The 21,079-nt window shown below is 45.9% G+C and overlaps 1 protein-coding gene across 3 annotated transcripts in view; it reads left to right on the plus strand.

The window, feature by feature from the left end:
* ADAT2 (adenosine deaminase tRNA specific 2) overlaps window positions 1–21,079 on the plus strand; it is a 158,151-nt gene that overhangs the window by 122,067 nt on the left and 15,005 nt on the right. For 2 of the 3 annotated variants that reach the window (XM_078649001.1, XM_078649002.1), the window contains one exon: window positions 3,976–4,126. In XM_078649001.1, coding sequence (XP_078505127.1) covers window positions 3,976–4,126 — 151 coding nt within the window. Of the gene's footprint in view, window positions 1–3,948; window positions 4,127–21,079 lie in introns of all 3 variants that reach the window. The other variant, XM_078649000.1, reaches the window with a different exon arrangement.

Consider the following 21,079-nt stretch of genomic DNA (forward strand, 5'->3'; position numbering starts at 1 on the left):
GTCCTCCCTGAACCAGAGCTCAAGCAATGCGGACCGGTTTCGCCCTTGTTATGGGTTCATCAGCAGAGTATAGCTTGGTACCAGTGACACAGTGTGCACTGGACCCACATCTGGGTTTAGGGCGACATACTGAAGTATACAAAAAGTGATGGATGGAATACTTGAATTAATCTCAGCCACCGGTAATTACTCAGGTCGCATCCCAGTCCATGGTTCTTTTGCACACCATGTCACCTCACTTTGGACCCAGCTATATGCAAATCAGTCTTGACCCTGCACCATTCGGAGCAGTCTGGCCCGAACTGCCAGGCCAAATGTTGCTAATTAAAACAAACACTATATAAAGTTACTGTCTTATTATTGAACTCCGCAGAAACTGGCTGAATGGGAGAAACAGAGGGCTGGGAGATGTTGGAGGGGGTGCAAATCACCTGTTACGTTATCACACTGTCTATGGCAGTCTTCAAAACTGGGGAGCTACTGGGAACTCATTCTTTGAGGTAAAAGCAGCTTTAGGTATGTATATAGCGAGATACCCAGGAGTTGTTCATTTAGGGCTATCTCAGCCAGGGAGGAGGTCCTATAAATCACTGAGAGGCAAACAGATCATTATAATTTGGACTGCTGCCATGAGTGCTACATACTATATATGATTTAATCGAGCAGAGCCTAACCACCTAGACTAATACAATTGGGTCAATAGAATGTGAAACATACTAGTGATGGAGAAAATCTTGCTACAGATGGAACAACACTACAACATGGACTGGGTGCCACATATTGCTATTCTATCTGGGAATACCATACACTGAGTCAACCTTGCTATCTTAAAGTGCTCCAGATTATTCCTAAGCAACAATCAGTTTAACTCCCATAAAGGGGGATGGGGGCAATACAATTGAGTTGGTACAATAACTACCAAAAGGAATGCTGAGTGATGGGACATGTGAACTATGTACAGACGTTTTAGCATGACCTTTGGTACATTCACAAACGACACAGATAAAGGAAGTTGTTGCCTGCAGGTATTTCTGGAGAGCGGGTGCGAGAGGGTAGGGATGGGTTCAGAATTATTACATGTTTTTATTGATAGCTATCATAGCAACTTGCAGGCAGTGGTTCTAGGAGAAGTCATGTGTATGGAAATGGATTAAACAGATATGAAACTGTCATGTTTGTAGCTCTAATTTAGTAGGTTGATAAGCTTGCCAGATTGATGTGAAGTACAATTCTGATCGACAGTTATATGATAAGGACCAGACTGAGTAAATAATTCTCGTTTTGCAATCACCTGGAAACTTATCACACAAGCCATTAGTGTTTCTAGGAGTCATCCTTAAATAAACAATAGGTAATACATTACTAGATAAAGGTGTTATAAGATACAATAATGTCTCTTGGCATGATGCATGTCATGTTATTTTCTAGGAATCGTGCACAAAGTGGGGACCAGTCATCCAAATTGAGCTATAGTGCTAATCCCAAACATCACAGTAGCGCTTTTCTCACCCATATTTGCCCACATGGGATATATCTGCTAAATAATGCTTGAAAAGTCTACATTCTAGTTCACAGTACTAAAGAAAATATTTATCTCAATTGATTTCTTAACAAATCAACATGCACTTTTGGAAGATCAAAATAGTCTGTGCACACCCTACAAAGAACTTGCAGACTTATTAATATTTAGTAGCATATTGTTTGCATCTTTGAGAAGACTCTGGGAGGGGACTGTCCGTAATCTCTCTTTTCTGGCCCATTTTGTGATCGCAGAGTTTCCTTCACTATGGCATGTGGGTGCATCGACTGGTAAATATTCCCTCTTCCTGCTAACATTTGTACCAGTTGAGTGATTGCTTCATATGCATCCTCCAGGAGTTCTGACCGTAGATGCTATTTAGCCTCTTCTTCATTTGGAGCTATTTGAAACCACTAATGTTATTGCCTACCATCTTTACCAATGCGTCCCTGCTTTTTAGTATATTGTAATTAAGGCTCCCTGTTTTCCGTTTTTACAGATTTTTACAGATAAATACAGACAGAAAGCAATGTGTTTTCTGTCTGCATTTATTTTTAAAAGTGGAAGAATACAGAAAATTGTGCTGCTTTTAAGTGACTATACGTGCTGTCTTTCATGAATTATAGCATAACTGCTGAGCAGATGGATAGCATGGGAAATTAAAAAACAGGATGGAATTTCTTTACATAACGGATGTGTCAATATACATTTGTGTTATAATGCTAATATTTACCAGTGGATGTATTGTTATGTTATATTTGGCAGCTTAAATGCCTAAAACACAACAGACATCAAAGCATAAGTGCACATCTATCAGTTAAATAAATATAGAAATGTACAGTTTTACAACTTCATTTACACGCAAAACACAAAATAAATCTGGATTAATACAGACGGAAACGTTCAAAAATAAATACCATAAAACCGGGAGCCCTAATTGTAATCTAATACATCCCTACAGTGGATAATTCTGAAATTTTAAGCAGTGCACAGCGACCACGATTCAGTATTCTGAAGAGATAGCAGTTCCAAATACCGTACAAATAGTTACAGAATTGAACCTTCAAAAACCTTTTAATTCTTGGGCCTAAAGTATGTTTGGGCTACTTTTATCTACTGTTTTTAATCTCATGACTGGAAGATATGGAAAGAAAAAAGAAAAAATTAAGGGATAGGATGAGTTCAACTATATTAAAAACTCCTCTACAAATCCTCCCCTGGTACAGGAAGCCTAGATCTGCTCTATTTTAGTTGTATAACCTGACAGGCCGGAGTTGAGCAAACCAGCCCTACCAATCCCTCATCTCCGTCCCTGTGGTGTTGGCACAATTTCTTCCATGCGATGCTACATTCGTGTGCCCAAATTATTGATTTTATGTTCAATATTGCATTTCCGTGTAATATTGAGATATCATCCATTTATAAAACGAGTATTTGGAAGGACCCCTGATTTTAACTGCATTGGCCTGCGTTAGCAATCTGAGAGGTCATCCATTACAGTTTGATAGATACGGTGTGGATGATTTATTTTTTCTTACTATATATTTATTCTTACTCTATTAAATGAAGAGATATAATCCAAACTAAATGATTGAGGGGTTTGAGATAAATATTGCTGTGTATCAGACCTGTATTTTTTGCTTATTTTGTTCAGAATTGATGAATTTTTAGAGATCCTTATTTCAGGTTAACCTACACTCGTTTTGTATACAGACAACACGATGAATACATTAGTTATATTTGGCAGTGCCGGGGTTATGTTTGCTGGAAACATTGCCATGTATTTTGGATTACTGGGACACATATGAACACAGGATACTAAACATACGTTGCCCACATGCCCTCACCTCTGTCCTTCTCCACACCGACTACACCCCTAGCTCAGAAAATTGTGTGATTTTGAAGAAAACAGGTACATAGGAAGGCAAACCGAATAAGGGAATGTATCTAGTAGCTCAGCTGCATCACACCATTGGTTCGTTAATATGAGCAAGACCCACCCTCCAGTCTCTGCTATGCTCTGATTCTAGGGCATAAATAATTACTCTGGCTGCTTCATGATGATATATTTTTCCAGCATTTTCAGTCCTTGGACTAAGGAGTAAGATTTTTAATAAGTGATAGTCCTTTTTTCTCAATAAAAATAGATCTAAACAGTATAAAACCAATTAAACCTGATCTGAAATAAGCCAATTTGGTGCATCCTGGCAATGAAAAGCACTAGCTAGGATTCATAGCATTTTAATCTTTTGTTTTCTACAAACATTTTGTTGCTTTGAACAGCCGTACTAAAAGTAAAAGATGAAGCATCAATATTGGCCCTTCCAACGTTGTTTTCCTCCCAGTGAGTGAATAATTTGATTGCATTGTTATTTTGGCCGGTTGATCCACAGCTTCAAGCTGACATTAAATAAAAATCTTCCACCCAGATGCTTGTTTTTTCTCTGCATCCACAGGCCACCAGACATGCGGAGATGGTGGCGATTGATCAGGTTCTGGACTGGTGCCAGCGCCATAGCAAGAGGACCGCCGACGTCTTTGAACACACGACCCTCTATGTGACTGTTGAGCCGTGCATCATGTGTGCATCTGCTTTGCGTCTGCTCAGTATCCTTTCTTCTTTGAGCATGCTGTGAAACCAAATGTCAGCATATTGTTTTCATATGAATGTTCATGGTCAGGTACAATCCTGCAGCGACAGATTGACGTCTGTAGTGCGATGCAAATTTGCTTGCTGCTTCTATGCAAGATGGTGTAGGGAACTTTGTAGGATAACTTGCTTCCAGCATAGAATCTATCTGTTATTCTGAATGCTGTTCGGGTAAGGTAATAATATTTTGTTGGGAAACTATTTTATTTGTGAAAGTACATCTGTAACATAAATCCGTGTATGCAAACATCCTCCTAATTACTAGTTCAGATTACTGATTCAACAATCAGATGTTAGAAAGCTGTTCTCAAAAGATCCATAGTCTTGCTGTCATACAGCGGGTTGATTTCACACTCAACCCTGATGTCCCATTCAAAAGCAAGTAAATTGAGTGTCACTGTCAACATTTATTGATCTTCTGTGGTTACTGCACTTTTTTTTTAGGGTTGCAGAAGTAGATTTTTGGTGGTTTCAGTCTGACTTCTTCAAGAGTGTTAGAGTGATCACTACTATAACTCACTCATGAGTCTTTCACCACTCACTCCTAACCACTCACTAATTAAGAGCTTATGTAGTGTATGTCGCAGCTATATAGAGAAGATGTAGAACGTATCTTTTAAATCCAATACCGTTAATCTAGTTTATTGTGTGTTCAAATGTGGTTGGATGGCCTTGGCATCGTTTTAACGATAAGAAAGATTGAGATCTTGGTGGAGTTTGATAAAAGAACTACTTTGGCTGGTTTGTGTGTAATCTATCTTGTTACCTAAAAATACGTTTAGGATATTTGGGATAAAGTTAGATAAAATTGTACTGAGCTGTTAATGTTTAGAACCTTTTTAACCTCTAAACATTCAAACACTTTGGCCTATTAGGTCTCACATCCCAACAGCACATGCACTACTGCTTCGAGGGGTATTGTTTCCTATAAAGGGCTTGGAGCCTGGAATTGTCACTCTTCTTTGTTGCCTTCTAATTGGCCAGGTCATGCTGGGTGTCCTTTCCTTTTCTGTCTGTGGGGCATGGACCCGGCACACATTGATTCATCTTAATTATTGTCCACTCTCTGCTCACATTGTGATTAGAGTACTGTTGGTTCTTCGTCCTCCCACCCATCGCTTCTGTGTTGCTTTTTCCCTCTCCACCCCTCTCCATCATCGTTGCTTGCCCATACCGCCACTCACTTATCTCTTCCTTGCTTGAGTCTTTGAGCATTCTTTAAATTAATGATGGCCTAAAAGCACATGTGTAAAGGCTTCAACCTATTTATGGCCTTCTATGCGCAAATTATGAATAAGAAACACCTGCCGTTAGACCCTCTCTCGGGCTGTATGACCGCACAGACATCCAACAGAGCACAACCACATAAGGGGCCAGCTAGAGCTTTGGAAACAGCACCTTGCTGGTGAACACCAGAGGTTGTGGGATCCAATAATGGCCAAATCCTTACTCCTTATGAATGAAATATTCAAAGCTTCTAGAAGCATCCTAAAAGACACTACTCTTTCGAACAAGATGCTCAGTCCACTTTTTTGGTTTTGAATGTTCAAATGTATATGCGTACATTTTTATCCAGCAGCGAGTTATGGAGCTAGCATGTTTCTAATCACTCCAATTTCAATCTAGTAAAAATAAATCGGGCATAGCCCAGGATCTCACAGTTTACTCAAGTAAACTCAGGTTCATGCTTTGACAGCCGACCTTCTTAACCTCAAGACCATGTTTTCTCTAGTCATGTTTTATAGCTCTGTTGCTAGAAACAGAAAAGTCAAAGAAATTAAAACTTTGACCCACACTTATATGACTGTCTTTGTGTACCTCGTTGCTCCTGCATCAACCTTGTTTATCCAAATTCACATTTACCTTACTTTGCTAGTATTTTCCAAAGTTCTTCTTAACAGCTTTTTTTGAAAAAGACTATTGACTGCAAGGCCAATCTGTTCTTTGACATTACCTTGCCATGTAATTTCTTTGGTATGGGGTGACTCCGCACAACCGGATTAGTGTTTGTCTGCTGCTTGCGCTGTGATTGAGGTGCTAATATTCATTCATTTCATCTTTATTTCGGCACAACCTGGCCAAAAAAGATTTACAAAACAACAATACATTTTTAAAACACATGTCATGAGTCATTTTTGATACAAGATGAACATTTATGATTAAAAAATGCAATACTAATAACGGATAGACATTTTGATTAAAATTACATGGCATTTCTAACCATTAAGTAAACGATTGTGCGGGGAGCTGAAAAATAGAATCATATATATACAATAGGATACACCTGACTATCAGTTTTCCTTTAACCATACAAAATAAAAACATTTATAAGTGAATTACAAACAAGTCGGGTTACAATTTAAATTAGGTCATTTGGCCAATTTCATCATAATTTTAAGCCTTTTTTTCTGCGTTCAAAATAAATAGAGAGCAAAAATCTACTGACACTAAATACTATTGTTCTACTCGTATCAGTTTTGATGATTTTCAGTGCCTCCTTACATGATCTTATGCCCAAAAGAATGCACAGGGGTTTGATCCACTTTCTTCTTGCCTTGACATAGGCCAAACAGAAGAAAAGGATATGCTGGCCATTCTCTTTGTGGTTTCCCTGGCACATAGAGCAGATTTCACTAATTCTTTGCTCTTCTCCGGCACTCCTGGACCAGCATGCCAAAGTTGAAATGGTCACAAGATTACCATACCTTAATTTCATAAATAGTGTTTTCGCTGGGGGGGCTCGACTTCATCAAGGAAGCTCTCAAAGCTAGGCTCGTCCTTAAAGGTCAAGAAGTTGTTTGTTAGCTTACCACCTCTACTTTCACTAGCCATCGTGCTTTGAATGAAACTCCAAAAAGCGTGCTTCACCAGATTTTTTGAGTTATGTGGTAAGGATTCCGAGTTTTCCCAGAACTGCGGCAGGCCTATTTTAGTGAACCATAATCGAACATGTTTTAGCCATATGTTAGTTTTTGGTACATCTAGGTGCATTACTTCTTTTAACCCATTCCTATAGTCCAATAATTCTGGTGTTCGCCAAAGTCTCACCCAAAACATTAGGGGTCCTAGTATGGTGTAATGATCTGTTCTTTTGACATTCAGGTCCAGCAGTAGTGGTATTAAAGGAGTGCCTTTGGGAGCCCTTACAAGACTTCTCAAGAATTTATTCTCACTAATTGAGAAAGCATTCTTGGTCATGGGCCCCCATATTTCCGCGCCATACAATGCTGCGGATTGGACCTTGACCTTAAATATCTCCAACGCTGGTGAGACAGCTTTACAGGTACTTACACCATGCTTTTTTAGAATCGGTGCAGCATTTTGTGTGAATATTAGCTTGCTCTTCTCTATTTGGGGCTTCCACATGAATTTAGAATCAATGCAAACCCCCAGATAGGAGAAGCGTTGGACCGATTCTAATTTCTGGCCATTTAGTATTAGGCAACCTTTTTGCGATTTGTGGGGATTAAGGGCCATACATTTGGTTTTCTTTGTGTTTATTTCCAATCCCTTTTGGTTACAGTAGCCATAGAACGAATGGGGAAGTGCCTGTAAGCCTCTATTAGTTTGGGAAATTAGGATGGTATCATCCGCGAATAGTAGCGCAGATACCCTCTCCCCGTTCAATTTGGGGGAATCATTATTGCAGCCAGCCAGATAGGTAGGTATGTCGTTCACGAACAGTGAAAATAAGGTAGGGGCCAGCACGCAGCCCTGGCGGACCCCGCGCTCTATTGGTATGTTTTGGGTAGTTCCCCATTTGAGCCCCATTTCACTTTCGCAAAGTTTTTTGCATGCAACTCGATTATTTGATGCAACAAACAACTAGGTAACCCCATCTTATAAAGGGACTTCCATAAAAGATCTCGTGACACAAGGCCGAACGCCGCTCTAAGATCTACGAAGGCGACGTAGAGATGTCCTTTTTTAATGTGGACATACTTCCAGTAAAGTCTAAAGACTTGATCTACAGTGCTCACTTTGTTCCTAAAGCCTGCTTGGAACTTGGTGAGAACCGAATTATCATCCATCCACAAATTTACCCGAGCTAAAATATGCCTAGAATAAATTTTTGGGAGAATATCCATTAGCTGATTGGGCGATAGTTTGAGGGGTCTAACCTATCGCCCTTTTTAAATATTAAAACAATTTCTGCTCCCCGCCAACTTTCTGGGAAGTCAATGCCAGATGCCAGTATATTGCACAAATAATTAATGTATGGTGCCCAAACATTTAGATCGTGTTTGTAGAGGTCACCAGGGATTTTATCTAATCCAGGTGCTTTACCATATTTTACAGCATTGATGGCCGTTTCTGTTTCCTCTATAGTAAATTCTAATTTATCACTGGGAAGAATATGCCACGACATATTTTCACAGCTAGAGTTTGTGGCCTCGTATTTTTTATATAGGGTGGTAAAATGGGTGACCCATGTGTGTTCATCAAGGTAAACATCCTTGACCACTCTTCCTATGTGACTCCCATTTGCCTCTAATCTCCAAAACCCTATATTGTCTTTTGGTTTTACGGCTGTCAACAGATCCTCCCAACTGTCTTCCTCCCAAGCTTTTCTCGCCACCACCTGGTATACTTATATTCCTTTTGTGCTAATCTAACATCATTTGGTGTCTTCGTTTTTAATGCCTGCAGAAGACGCTCTTTAGACTGCCGGCAGGTCTTACCATACCATGGCTTGCTATGGGACAAATTATTTAATTTTTGATGGGTTTTTTTGGGCATTTTGGTAACCAAAGGTTGTAAAGACTTAAAAAACTCATTGTGTAATTTGATGAAGTTATCAGAGTTATCGGCCTCCACATGAGAATTTACAAAAGCGGAGAAAATCTTGTCAAATAGTATGTAAATTTCTGCAAGATTTTCACCGCGCTCAAGGAAATGGGACCATTTTAGGGCGCACCTGTTGTTACTGACCAACATTTCATCACAAGAACCACTTTGGTGCTCTGTTGAATTAACACTGCCAACCCCGTTGATTATAAAAGAATCAAATAACAGATCCAATGGACGATGGTCACTCTCTAATCTATCTTTGACCTCTAGATCGATCATGTGCTGCCAAATATCCAAGACACCATTATAAAATCTAAGTTACTCTTAGAGTTATTCCTTACAAAAGTAGGTCTTTTGGATACATCTGACGGTAGACGTCCGTTACATGCCCTCAGGCCGTGTTCTGCAGACAAGTTCGTTATTTGGACAGCCACCACTGAACAATGAACAGGGACAATATTGTCCAATTCTGGAATATTATTTGCTCGATCTTCCTCGTCAAAGACGTCACCCAACCCTAGGATTGGTTCATAACTACAGTTCAAATCCCCTGCTAGTATTACACTTTCTTTGTCAACCATTCTATTTAAGAAAGACTCCAATTTAGCCAAAGTCAATGATTCTTTAGATAGCGGGGCAGGTCTATTGTTAACATTAATTAAATATAGCACCTTCCCTTCGCACGTGGTAATTTTTAGTGCCAGTATGTCCATCGAACTTGTATCCAGAACTTCTACCTGTATCTTGAGGGATACATTTACCCATGTGATAAGACCACCTGAGGGCCTACCTCTTGCTGAAGGGGTTGCGCTGATCCCAAAGGACTTATACCCTACTCTATGCGGCGTACTAAGCGCCCATGTCTCCTGGAGAAAGCAAAATGCACTTGAATCGATGTAGTTTACCCAATCAGGGTCACTCAAGTTCTTTATTAGTCCTGCAATGTTCCATGATATTAGTTTAAGGTTTTGTTCATGGCTATTGCTAAGGGACCTTTGTTCCTGCGTTGGTGTAGCATCGTTTACACTTAGACTTCGTGTGAATGAAATGCCTAGAAGGTCCTTATCAATAGGGGTATTGGTGCACTCACCCATTCTAGTGTCACGATTGACGAATGCACAGTAGGGCGCTAGGTCCTTTGGTGTAGTGTCCCCCCAATTACGTTCTTCCCCCAATTTCCCTTCTCCATTAGAATTACTCAAAGCTCCTTTTTCCTCGTCTGGGACAAGGACGATGAAGTTAGTATCGGCATGCTCCTCTGCCTCAGCCATTTTTTCCCCAGAATCGTATGTAAACTTGGGGCTTGATGTACATATCTCACCTTTACTACTATCTTTTGTCAAAAGTATTTTTATTGATCATTTAGCAGAAGAGAAAGAAGAAATCAGAGGAAAGAAAACATGCGACAATCCCGCGTTTCAGCCCACACAGGGGTTTGCCAAACATGAGTCCAGGGGCGACCCAACAGGGTCAATCCGCCCCATCGCGCACAAGGCAGTGTCATCAGCTTGACGCCCAGGGCACTGCCATTCTCCCAGCACAAGGGACAGTAGTCACTAGTCCTCTAGGGTGGAGGGCGCCGAGAGTCACAAGTGCGCTGGAGGCTATCAACGTGAAAACTCAGTGAGCCCCCCATCAGGTCGGTACAGTTGGCACGTGATAATGCTAAGAATCTCTGCTGTGGGTATAGGGCTCTGTGGACTCAACGTGGTAGAGCACCTAGCGGGATGCCAAAATCAACAAAGAAACACAGATAATCACCCCACCCACCCTCCCTCTCCCTCCCTCCTCGCTCCCCCAGTGGTGGTAGCATTATAGCGCAGACAAAGAACCAGATGAGTAGCGACAGGGGTTCAGACCTGGAACAGGTGGAGTCTACGGACGCTGGGTGAGCAGACTGCGGACGGCAGGCCCCTGGAAAGGAATGTCACTAACGGGCCCCAGCGGAATTCAAAGTTTTTAAAGTCGTCCAAAAAGATATCAGCCATCCTCTCCAAACTAAGCAGCCTCCACAACCTCGAGTGCCAGAGCGAGATGGCCGGAGCCTCCCTCTTCTTCCAGGCTGCCACCAAAGTAATTTTAGCTGCACCAATGCAGAGCCACATAATCCTCTTATCCGCTCTGGTCTGGTGTTCGAGGTCTGAATCACGAAGGCCCAACAAGGTGGCAGCCATCGTGGTAGGGATAGGATACCCCAGGATATCTTTAATTTGGGCTAGGATCTCCTCCCAGAATGGGCGGATAACGGGGCAGCCCCACCAGATATGTTGGAAGTCCATCAGGAACCCACAACCCCTCCAACACCTATCGGAAGTACCCGGAAAGATCAACTTCAGTTTGGCGGGGTGAAGGTACCAATCCATCATGGTCTTCATATGCGCCTCCCTAAGCTCCGCCGAGTGGTTAAATTTAGCAATATCGGACCATAGGTGAGACCACTCAGCATCAGAGATATTTTGTTGGAGGATCCCTTCCCACATATGCATGTACCTAGGCCTAGGGGAAGTGGTAGTGGCGAGAAGGTGTCCATAGATGAAAGTGATTTCCCCTCTCATGGATGCTGCCCTAGTCAGAAAGTACTCGAAAGGTGTGAGGGGTCGGGTTGCCGCCTCCCGCACCTGGGGCAAGAGCGCCCAGTAAAGTAGTTGGGCATGATGGTATCGCTCAGTTTCTAATACTCCATAGTCCCTTTTGCAGTTCTCAAAGGTGAGTGGATCATAATTGTGGAACAGATGGGTAAGAGCCAGACATCCTATAATAATAATAATAATATCCTCCGTCCTTCCAAGCCTTGAAAGGCCCCTCACGGGATGCCGGGGGAAAAGAAGGATTGAAATGATTTGGGTGTGAAGGGGTGGGAAAGGTGGTCCATCTATCATCAGTGGAAACAGAGTCCCAGACCTTCAGAACGGTGCTAGTAGGGGTGCTGAGGTAGACATTCTTTGGTCGGTCACATTTGGGCCGCCACACCAAATCCCAAATTGTCCTCCCCGCCACGCTCCTATCCATATGCAGCCAGTGTTTTTCCGATTCTTGTTGTGACCATTCGACTAGTATGCGGAGTTGTGCCGCTTTATAATACAGTTGCATATCTGGTAGTCCCACCCCTCCTCGGTCTGCGTAGGACGGTGAAAGAGAGGCGCGCGCGACCCCCTTGCCAAATAAAGCGCAGCAACATCGAACGCACCCGTGGAAAGAACTCTGCGTCAAGATCAATAGGAAGGGCCTGAAAGAGGTATAATAGCTTGGGGAGGAGGGTCATTTTGATCGCATGAATCCTCCCAAGCCAAGAGATGAACATGGGTTTCCACTTAGCCAGATCTGACTGGATCTTAGCAAGCAGCGGGGGGTAGGTAGCAGCGTACAATTTCCCTAGAGTGGGGGTCAAGTGGACGCCCAAGTATTGGATGGAGGAGTTCGTCCAGGGCAAGGGGGTGAGCGACTTAAGATGGGGGATGTCCGTCTGAGGGATCGTAAGATTGAGGACATAGGATTTGTCATAGTTGACCTTGAAAGCAGCTACTGCTTCAAAGCGTTGTAGTGCCGTCTGCACGTGAGGGAGAGAATGAGCCGGGTCAGAAAGGGACAGCAGAACATCATCCGCAAAGAGTGTGATCTTGTGGGATTCCCCAGTGAAGGGAATTCCGCGGATGTCAGGGTTAGTCCGTACCACAACTGCCAGGGGTTCGATGCTGAGAGCGAAGAGCAGCGGCGACAGAGGGCAACCCTGTCTAGTGCCCCTGGAGTGGTCAAAAAAAGGAGAGCACGACCGTTCACCGCCACACGAGAGCGGGGGGAAAGATAGTTCGCTCGAATCATAGTTATGAATTTAGAGGAGAAGCCAAATGCCGCTAAGGTGTTGAAGAGGAACCCCCAGTCCACCCTGTCGAACGCCTTTTCGGCGTCAAGGCCTACCAGGACCGCGGGGATGTTAAATTTGGTATCCTTCTCAATAAGATGAATCACCCTCCGGGTATTATCATGGGTCTGGCGTCCCTTGATAAACCCCGACTGATCCGGGTCTATAAGGGCCGGCATGAGGTCGTTAAGCCGGTGGGCAATGATGGAGGAATAGAGCTTTGCGTCCAGGTTTAGGAGGGCGATCGGCCTGTAGGACGCACAATGACTAGGATTCTTACCGGGCTTAGGGATGACGGAAATGAGTGCTTCCGCCATGGTTCGGGAGGTTCCGCCCTCGTCAGCCATGTGGTTAAATAGTTGTACCAAGTGCGGGCATAATTCAGAAGCAAAAGTTTTATAGAAGATGGCCATATACCTGTCTGCCCCCGGGGCCTTGTGAGGTTTCAAGGCCTTAATAGCTGTCATCACGTCGTCTCTGGTGAATGGGGCGGATAATACCTCATTCCATTCAGCCGACACCTGAGGCAGCATCAGTCCTTGTAAGTATTCGGCTTGGGCAGCTTCCCCCAGGCCTTCCCCTGTATAAAGGGATTTGTAAAAGGCCCCAAAGAGCTCCGCCTTTGTCTCATCCCGATGCGTCACTACACCCTGTGCATCCTGAATACCTCCAATGTATTCAGTTCCCTCTTATCCCGCAGCTGCCTGGCGAGGTGTCGCCCCACCTTATTGCCCTGGGAGTAAGAGAGCCGCCGCAGTTTCAGCAGGGTATATTCAGCTCTGTTGTCATAGTGGGCCCAGAGTTTACCCCCGACGGCCGTCAGTCTCCTGAGCCCTATCCTGGAGGGATTCTCCTTATGTGCCTGTTCTAAGGACGAGAGCTCTGCCTCTAGTTGTTCCCGTTCCCGACCCCGCTGCCGATTTAGAGTGGCGTTCAGTGCAATGCAGTGTCCGCGAAGGTATGCCTTGAAGGCATCCCACGTGGTGTATATTGACGTGTCCCCCGAGGCATTGAATGTGAAGAACTCATCAATGAGCCCCCGTAGGGAGGTGCATGAGGGTTTGTCCCGGACCAGGGAGGCTGGGAAGTACCCCTTGGAGTTGCCCTCAATCCGCACACCCCACTGGAGTCCTATTGCAAGTAAGCTGTGATCTGAAACAGAAAGCGGGTAAATCTTGGCCTCCCTCAGATCCCCTCTCAGCGACTGGCTCACGAAGAAGTGATCAATCCGGGAGTAGGTGCGGTGGACATGGGAGAAGAAGGTGAAATCTCTCGACTGAGGGTACAAGAAGCGCCAGGCGTCAATAAGGCCCAGGTCAGAGAGGCGTTGCTGCGTGTCAGAGGAGAACACGCCTGTAGCTGCTCTTTGGGAGTGTGTGCTATCTAAATCTGGTAGCACAAAACAATTGCCTGCACCCTACTTATTTAGTGAAATGTAATTATTCAAATAATAGATCATACCATTACTTATTCTCGGTTGATCTGGTACCTTAATTTGTACCATCCACTTTATATTTCAAAGAATTTCATGCGTATTTTTTGTGCAGAAACCAGATACACTAACACATCTAACTTAATATATACACATACAAAAACATTACATATACAACAAAATGTTCACAATTTACATTACATACAATCCTAACACCATAATAATAAAATTACAATGCAACTGTTATTTGTTTTATCAAATTAGTTTCATAATTCATCATCGGACCACGTCAAATGCCCAGGGACGTTGGAAAGTTGTTCTCAAAGTCCTAGTGTATATTTAATATACTGTCTATTCCCATTGGTATGCCGACGCGTTTCGAGTTGGGGCCATCAAGGTTCCCAAACTCTCCTCAGGGCCTTTTGATTAATCTGTGTAGGAAGTAAAAAATAAAGGAAGATCACTATTCACTCAAAAAATTCAAATGCCTCATATGGCTTTTGTGCCATACCCGGAAGATTGCCTAGTTTTACCTGTAGATTGATTCCCAGCGGAAACGATATGTTGAAGGGTTGTCCTTATGCCCCAGAGATGGCGGTGCTATATATGGCACAATACGAAATGAGATTTGTGGAAAGGAATAACCCCTTTTCTGAAAATATTGCCCAATGGCTGCGCTATATAGATGACGTCTGGCTCCTGTGGCAGGGGAGCCAGACCGACCTATTGGCGTTCCATGGCTGGATCAACGAGAGACATCAAGACATCAAATTCTCAATGGAGGCGAGCACGACCCGAATGACATTTTTAGATGTCGAAGTGACTGGCACCGAAGGGTGCTTAAAAACATAATTGTATAAAAAAGCCACGGACAAAAATACGATTCTGCACCATAGAAGCCACCACCCGAGAAATCTCAAAGCTAATCTCCCCTACGGACAATTGCTACGGATACGTAGAAACTGTAGTGAAATAGGAGATTTTGATAATCATGCACAGAATTTCTGCGATGAGATGAAGTACAGAGGATATCCTAAAAAGCTTCTAAAACACTCCTACAAAAGAGCACGGTTCACACCACGTGAGTGTCTGTTACAGACCAGACAAAAGAAAGAATTAGACCGGCTGGTCTGTGTGACTACCTTTGGTCCTGACACGCACAAAATGCGGCAGGCAGTTTTGAAAAATTGGCATCTGTTGGAGGGACTGGAATGCCCTTTCCCGCGCCCAATATTCGCCTACAAAAAGAATAAAAGTGTGGGACAACAAATTGTTCGTGCTGACATTTCGGAGCCAAAACAGAAACATGATCTTTTATCACTCTGGAAAATGAAACCATTGGAAGGCCACCACAGGTGTGGGAACTGTGTGGCACGTGCCAGCACTATTGAGGGGAATGAATTCGAACATTTGAATGTAAAATGGAAACATTCGGTGTTTTCGAATTGCAAAACAAAAAATGTAATTTATGTGGTCATTTGTCCGTGCCAGAAGTTATACATCGGCAAAACAAACCAACAAGTGAATGCACGAATAGGCCAGCATAGATCGCGGCTCAAAAGGAAGGTGCCCAATGCGCCCATGGTTGAGCACTTCATTGAGAAAATGCACAATGAAAATGACTTTAAATGGTCGGTATTATTTACTATAAATAGTACACAGTGCTCTGGTGATGTCGACAGGATGTTGCTTCAAAAAGAAGCATACCTAATTCTGAAATTCAATACCACTTTAATTGGATTAAACAGCATGTCGGAATTGGCGAGAGTGTAAATGCGTCTGCAGTGTCGAAGAGTTGAGGTAGCCTGCATAGTCCTGAATAATGCTGTTTAGCCTGTTCTCGTAGAATTATTTAATAATTTTGGTAAAAAGGTGCCTCGCGATAAACGACAACTACATCTCCCATAATTCAGAGGGTCCAGCATTCATCCACAATGCATGCTTAAGAGGGCGTGTCCCGCATGGTGAATCAGTCAGATGGTTCCTGACTAGACGCGGAAGCGAACGCCTTAGTGCATGTCAAGATCCTTTAATCACGTAAGTTTGATTCCGCCCGCGCTTTAAATTATTTTTGAAACTCGGGGGTCTACGTGAGTCTTTACCGGCCCCGTATGTTTGTTTTCAGATTCAGTGCGACCGTAATTGAAGGCCAAGTCTTAGAGCAACGAAGGCCACAGAATCCAAGCTGCACGATAGATGCGTACAACGCAGGTATGGACCCTGGAGGGATTAAAGTGTTAGCATTCTGTAAATACCCTCGTTTGAATCATGTCTAAATAATGACATATACGTTTTATTAAATAGGTAACGGAGAAATAAAAGCAGCCATTCGCATAAGCACCTGATCTCGATAACTTCTCGAGACGAGGTAGGACACCATTGTTTTTCCACCTCGTGTACATACATATTAATGTGGCAAGTTAATATACTGACAGTTGCACGCGCCCCCGTTCTTTTATTTAGAATTGACAGCGCGATGACATGGTGACACAGGCAGAAGATTGATAAACAGTTCCCTTTGATTGAAAAACCCTTCAACATATCGTTTCCGCTGGGAATCAATCTACAGGTAAAACTAGGCAATCTTCCGGGTATGGCACAAAAGCCATATGAGGCATTTGAATTTTTTGAGTGAATAGTGATCTTCCTTTATTTTTTACTTCCTACACAGATTAATCATAAGGCCCTGAGGAGAGTTTGGGAACCTTGATGGCCCCAACTCGAAACGCGTCGGCATACCAATGGGAATAGACAGTATATTAAATATACACTAGGACTTTGAGAACAACTTTCCAACGTCCCTGGGCATTTGACGTGGTCCGATGATGAATTATGAAACTAATTTGATAAAACAAATAACAGTTGCATTGTAATTTTATTATTATGGTGTTAGGATGTTATGTAATGTAAATTGTGAACATTTTGTTGTATATGTAATGTTTTGTATGTGTATATATTAAGTTAGATGTGTTAGTGTATCTGGTTTCTGCACAAAAAATACGCATGAAATTCTTTGAAATAAAAAGTGGATGGTACAAATTAAGGTACCAGATCAACCGGGAATAAGTAATGGTATGATCTATTATTTGAATAATTACATTTCACTAAATAAGTAGGGTGCAGGCAATTGTTTTGTGCTATTGAATGATAAAAGGTCCAGCCCGCCCCTATCCCGCCTAAGGACCTAACTCCTTTGGGTTCCAAAATCTAAATCTGGTAGCCAGACCATGTTAAAGTCCCCCATAGCAATCAGTGGCCCCTCTACGAAGTCAACAACAGCCTTCAGTAGCGTGAGTAGAAAGGCATTTTGTCCCGAGTTCGATGCATACAAAACTAAAAAGGTGCAGAGCCTGCCCCGCAAGAGGCCTTTAACCATGACCCAGCGACCCTCCCTGTCACCCTGTACCCCCACAGGTTGGAAGTGCAGGGTCGAATGGAACATAAGGGCCACCCCTCTTTGCTTCGTGGCGGCGGAGGATCTGTAGATTAAAGGGAACAACTTGTGCTTAAGGCGAGAATCCTCCTTTTTGGCCAGGTGAGTCTCTTGAAGGCCCACTACATCGAGGTGATGGTCAATGATATACTTCCAAACCTGTCGTTTTTGGGGGGAGTTAAGCCCCTTCACATTCCAAGTTCCTAAGGCCAAGGGAGACATTGGGAGGATCTACCGTACAGCAGTACAAAAAGCGGGAGTCCTCGCCTACCATGGTATGGGGCCAGAGGAATGGACACCTCCCTCCCAGCCCGGCCCCAGGGTCCCAGAGCAGCACACACCCCCCCACCCACGGCAAAGACAACCCGCCCCACAGGATTCGCCCGAACCCGGCTACCCCCCCCTCTTTGGCCAACCCGCCCCGCCAGCAAAGCCCACAAAACACGTGCTACGAGCCTACCCCTGCTACCACCACTGACCCACCCCACCCACCCCCCTAACATCCCCCAGAAAAGAACACAATACAATACACTAAACAAGATAAAGAGAGTCTGAAGAATAGGAGAACATGGCGCCAGTCACTGTCCCTCCAGAACGTGTCTTCGGGCTCCCTCACGATCATGGAGAGAAAACACATGTGTTACCTCAGGGTGGAAGCCCTCTCCGGCACCTGCTGTTGGCCCCCTTGGATTCAGGAAGCCGCTGCATCTTGGTCTGCCTCTGCATCAGTGACTTGGGCCACCGAGGCAACCGCTGCGCCTCGCTCATGCAGCCTTGCGGACAGGTCCGGTCCCCCATTACGCGAAGGCTTGCCCACTCTCTGCCACTCTGCCGAGCGCCGTTGCCGTCCGCCAGTCGAGCCACCGCTTCCAGTCGCCGCCTCCGAGTGGTCCAGGCCTAGAAGATCAATCGCCGCCTCCAGAGAACGCACTTGGATCAGCTTATTCTGCCAGCGGAAAATGAGGTGGAATGGGTGCCCCCAGGAATAGGGCACCTTCTGTTCCTGGAGAAAGGTGGTCACGGGTCTAAAGGTCCTGCGTTTCTGCAAGGTGGAAGCCGCCAGGTCCTGGTATAGCTGGGGGCGATGGTCCCGGAACTGAAGGGAAGCCAACTCTCAAGCTTTCCGAAGGATCCGTTCCTTCAGTTGAAAGTCATGAACGCACACCAGGATGTCCGGGGGTGGCGCTTGAGCTCCACGTGGCAGCTCCACCCTGTGTACGGGGTCCATGCGAACGGTCTGGATGGCCTCGTCTGCTAGAATGTGTTTGAATAGCTCTTCAACGTATTCCCTCAGGTCTGCCCCCTCGCCCTTCCAAGGAACCGAACGAATGCTGATATTGTTGCGACAGGACCTGTTTTCTAGGTCCTCAGCGTGAGCCTGTAAGTCCAGGTTTTGCTCTGTCAAGCGGAGCACGGCTTGTTGGAGCTGGTGGATGTCCTCAGCTGTGCCCACATCATGTTCCTCCAATGTCGCTACCCGCTCCCCTACTTCGTCCACATCTCTCCTCACTTCACGTAGGTCCGTGGCCAATTGCGACCGCAGCTCTGCTATGTCCTCTTTAATGGCCGCAAAGAGTTCTCTCATGAAGGCCTTGGTGGCAGGCTCCTCGGTTTCACTCTTCTTTGGGGTTTTGTCCAATATAGGTGAGGTGGAAGGCGACGTTCCCTTTGGGATCCCCTCCTTCCCTGGCTTGTCTTTTTTCGGCCTGTTGGACGCCATGGTTGCTGAGACGCGCCCTAGGCCCCCTCAGAGTGCAAGCTCCTGCGCCCAGGGGGCAGGGGGTGAGTGCAGGAGTCCCAACGCTGGTCAGTCAGCAGCCCAGTCACCAGGTAGCCAGGCGCAGCACCCCACGGTGAGATGCCTGTCCCACGAGACCGTGGTGGGGCTCCGGTCAGCGTCGGTCGCTCCGAGGGCCAGCAAGATGCCACAGGGGCCCATCCCACTGTAGGCGGACGTAGCAGGGTCACTCTACTAATCTGGGCGGTAAGGCAGTAGGGGAAAAACAGCAGAAGGTCCACCCCTCGAGTTCGCCTCCAGCACTGGTCACCACACACCCCTCCAGTCGATCCGATGGGGCAGGAGGGGGGACAGGCAATCCCGGAACGGGCCTCACCGGCACTCGCCGCGCTCCATTGATCCCAGCCTGCCAAGTCGTGGTGGAGCAAAGGAAGGCCCACAGCCGGAATGGCACTCTAGGCGGAGGCAAGTCCCAAGGGGGGCCAAGGGCAGCATCAAGATGTTCCCCCTTTGCAGGTGCGGGGACCCTTCCGCGCCCGCCAAAGCTCACCTCTGTATATAGAAGTCTGCGGACGGCCCCAGTCTCCTCCCGGGCCAGGGCAACCACCAGGCTCCAGTAGGGCGCCGGTCACTCCACCGCGGGCCCACGATCTTGGCGCCCGTGTCCAATCACCCCCAGCGCTCTCAGCGGGCCGCAGGCTCTACCCTGGAAGCCCAACTCCAGAAGCCAGGGCTCCGTTCCTCAGGCACTTCTCATGGGCCCTCAGGCGCCGTAGGCCCAAAATCCCCAGGCTCGATTTTCACGCCGTCGGCTCCCGTGTACCGGATACTCACGGGCCCCAGGGGCGCTGCCTCACTGTTGCCGGGGGGGAGTCCCCGCCTCGATGTGGCCCGCGGCCCGCCCCGAACCGGGCGCAGGCGGGGAAGCAGGGTGCAGGCCAAGATGGCTCCAACAAGGGCGATGTCGGCAGGCGCCGTAGGCCGGAGATCCCCGGGCTCAATTTTCGCACCATCGGGCAGCACCGCAACCGCCTCGGCTCCCGCTTCCCAGCTCACTCACGGGGCCCAGGGGGCTGCTTCACCGTCGCCGGGAGACACTGGCTCGGTGATGCCCGGGGTCCGTCCGGAACCGGGCGGAGACGAGAAAGCAGGGCGCAGGTTCCGATGGCCCCAGCAAGGGGCGATCCGGCTTCTCACTCAGGCAAGGCCCGTATCGGCCCACGGTCTCCCTCGACCGCCAGCCACCCAACCGCCGCGGACGCTCCGGGACTCCCCGCTCTGGTCACCGGGGCTCGGGGGGAACAAGCGGCAGAGGGTCTCGGGCGTTTGGCCGTCCAAGAGGGTGCTAAACAAGGCTTTTTAGAGAGCTCGGCGCCGGAGGGACTCAGGAACACGTCCTACTCCGCCGCCATCTTGGCCACGCCCCCCTTTACTACTATCTTTGCTGCTCATAGTCGGCCTCAGTAAGTCTACTGCTTCTAGGCAACTGAATCTATTGGATGTTGGTACCCCTCCCCATCCGCTAAGGTAGCCTAGGCCCCTATCATTGATCCCACCCCAGGCATGATGTTTGGGCCTAGACCAGCTGCCACCATTATCATGACCCTTGGTTGGTGGATAAAAAAACACAAGTGGTCTAGTTTTGACAGCTGTCATA

This window comes from Lissotriton helveticus, chromosome 6 (genome assembly GCF_964261635.1).
Source record: "Lissotriton helveticus chromosome 6, aLisHel1.1, whole genome shotgun sequence".
Lineage (NCBI taxonomy): Eukaryota > Metazoa > Chordata > Amphibia > Caudata > Salamandridae > Lissotriton > Lissotriton helveticus.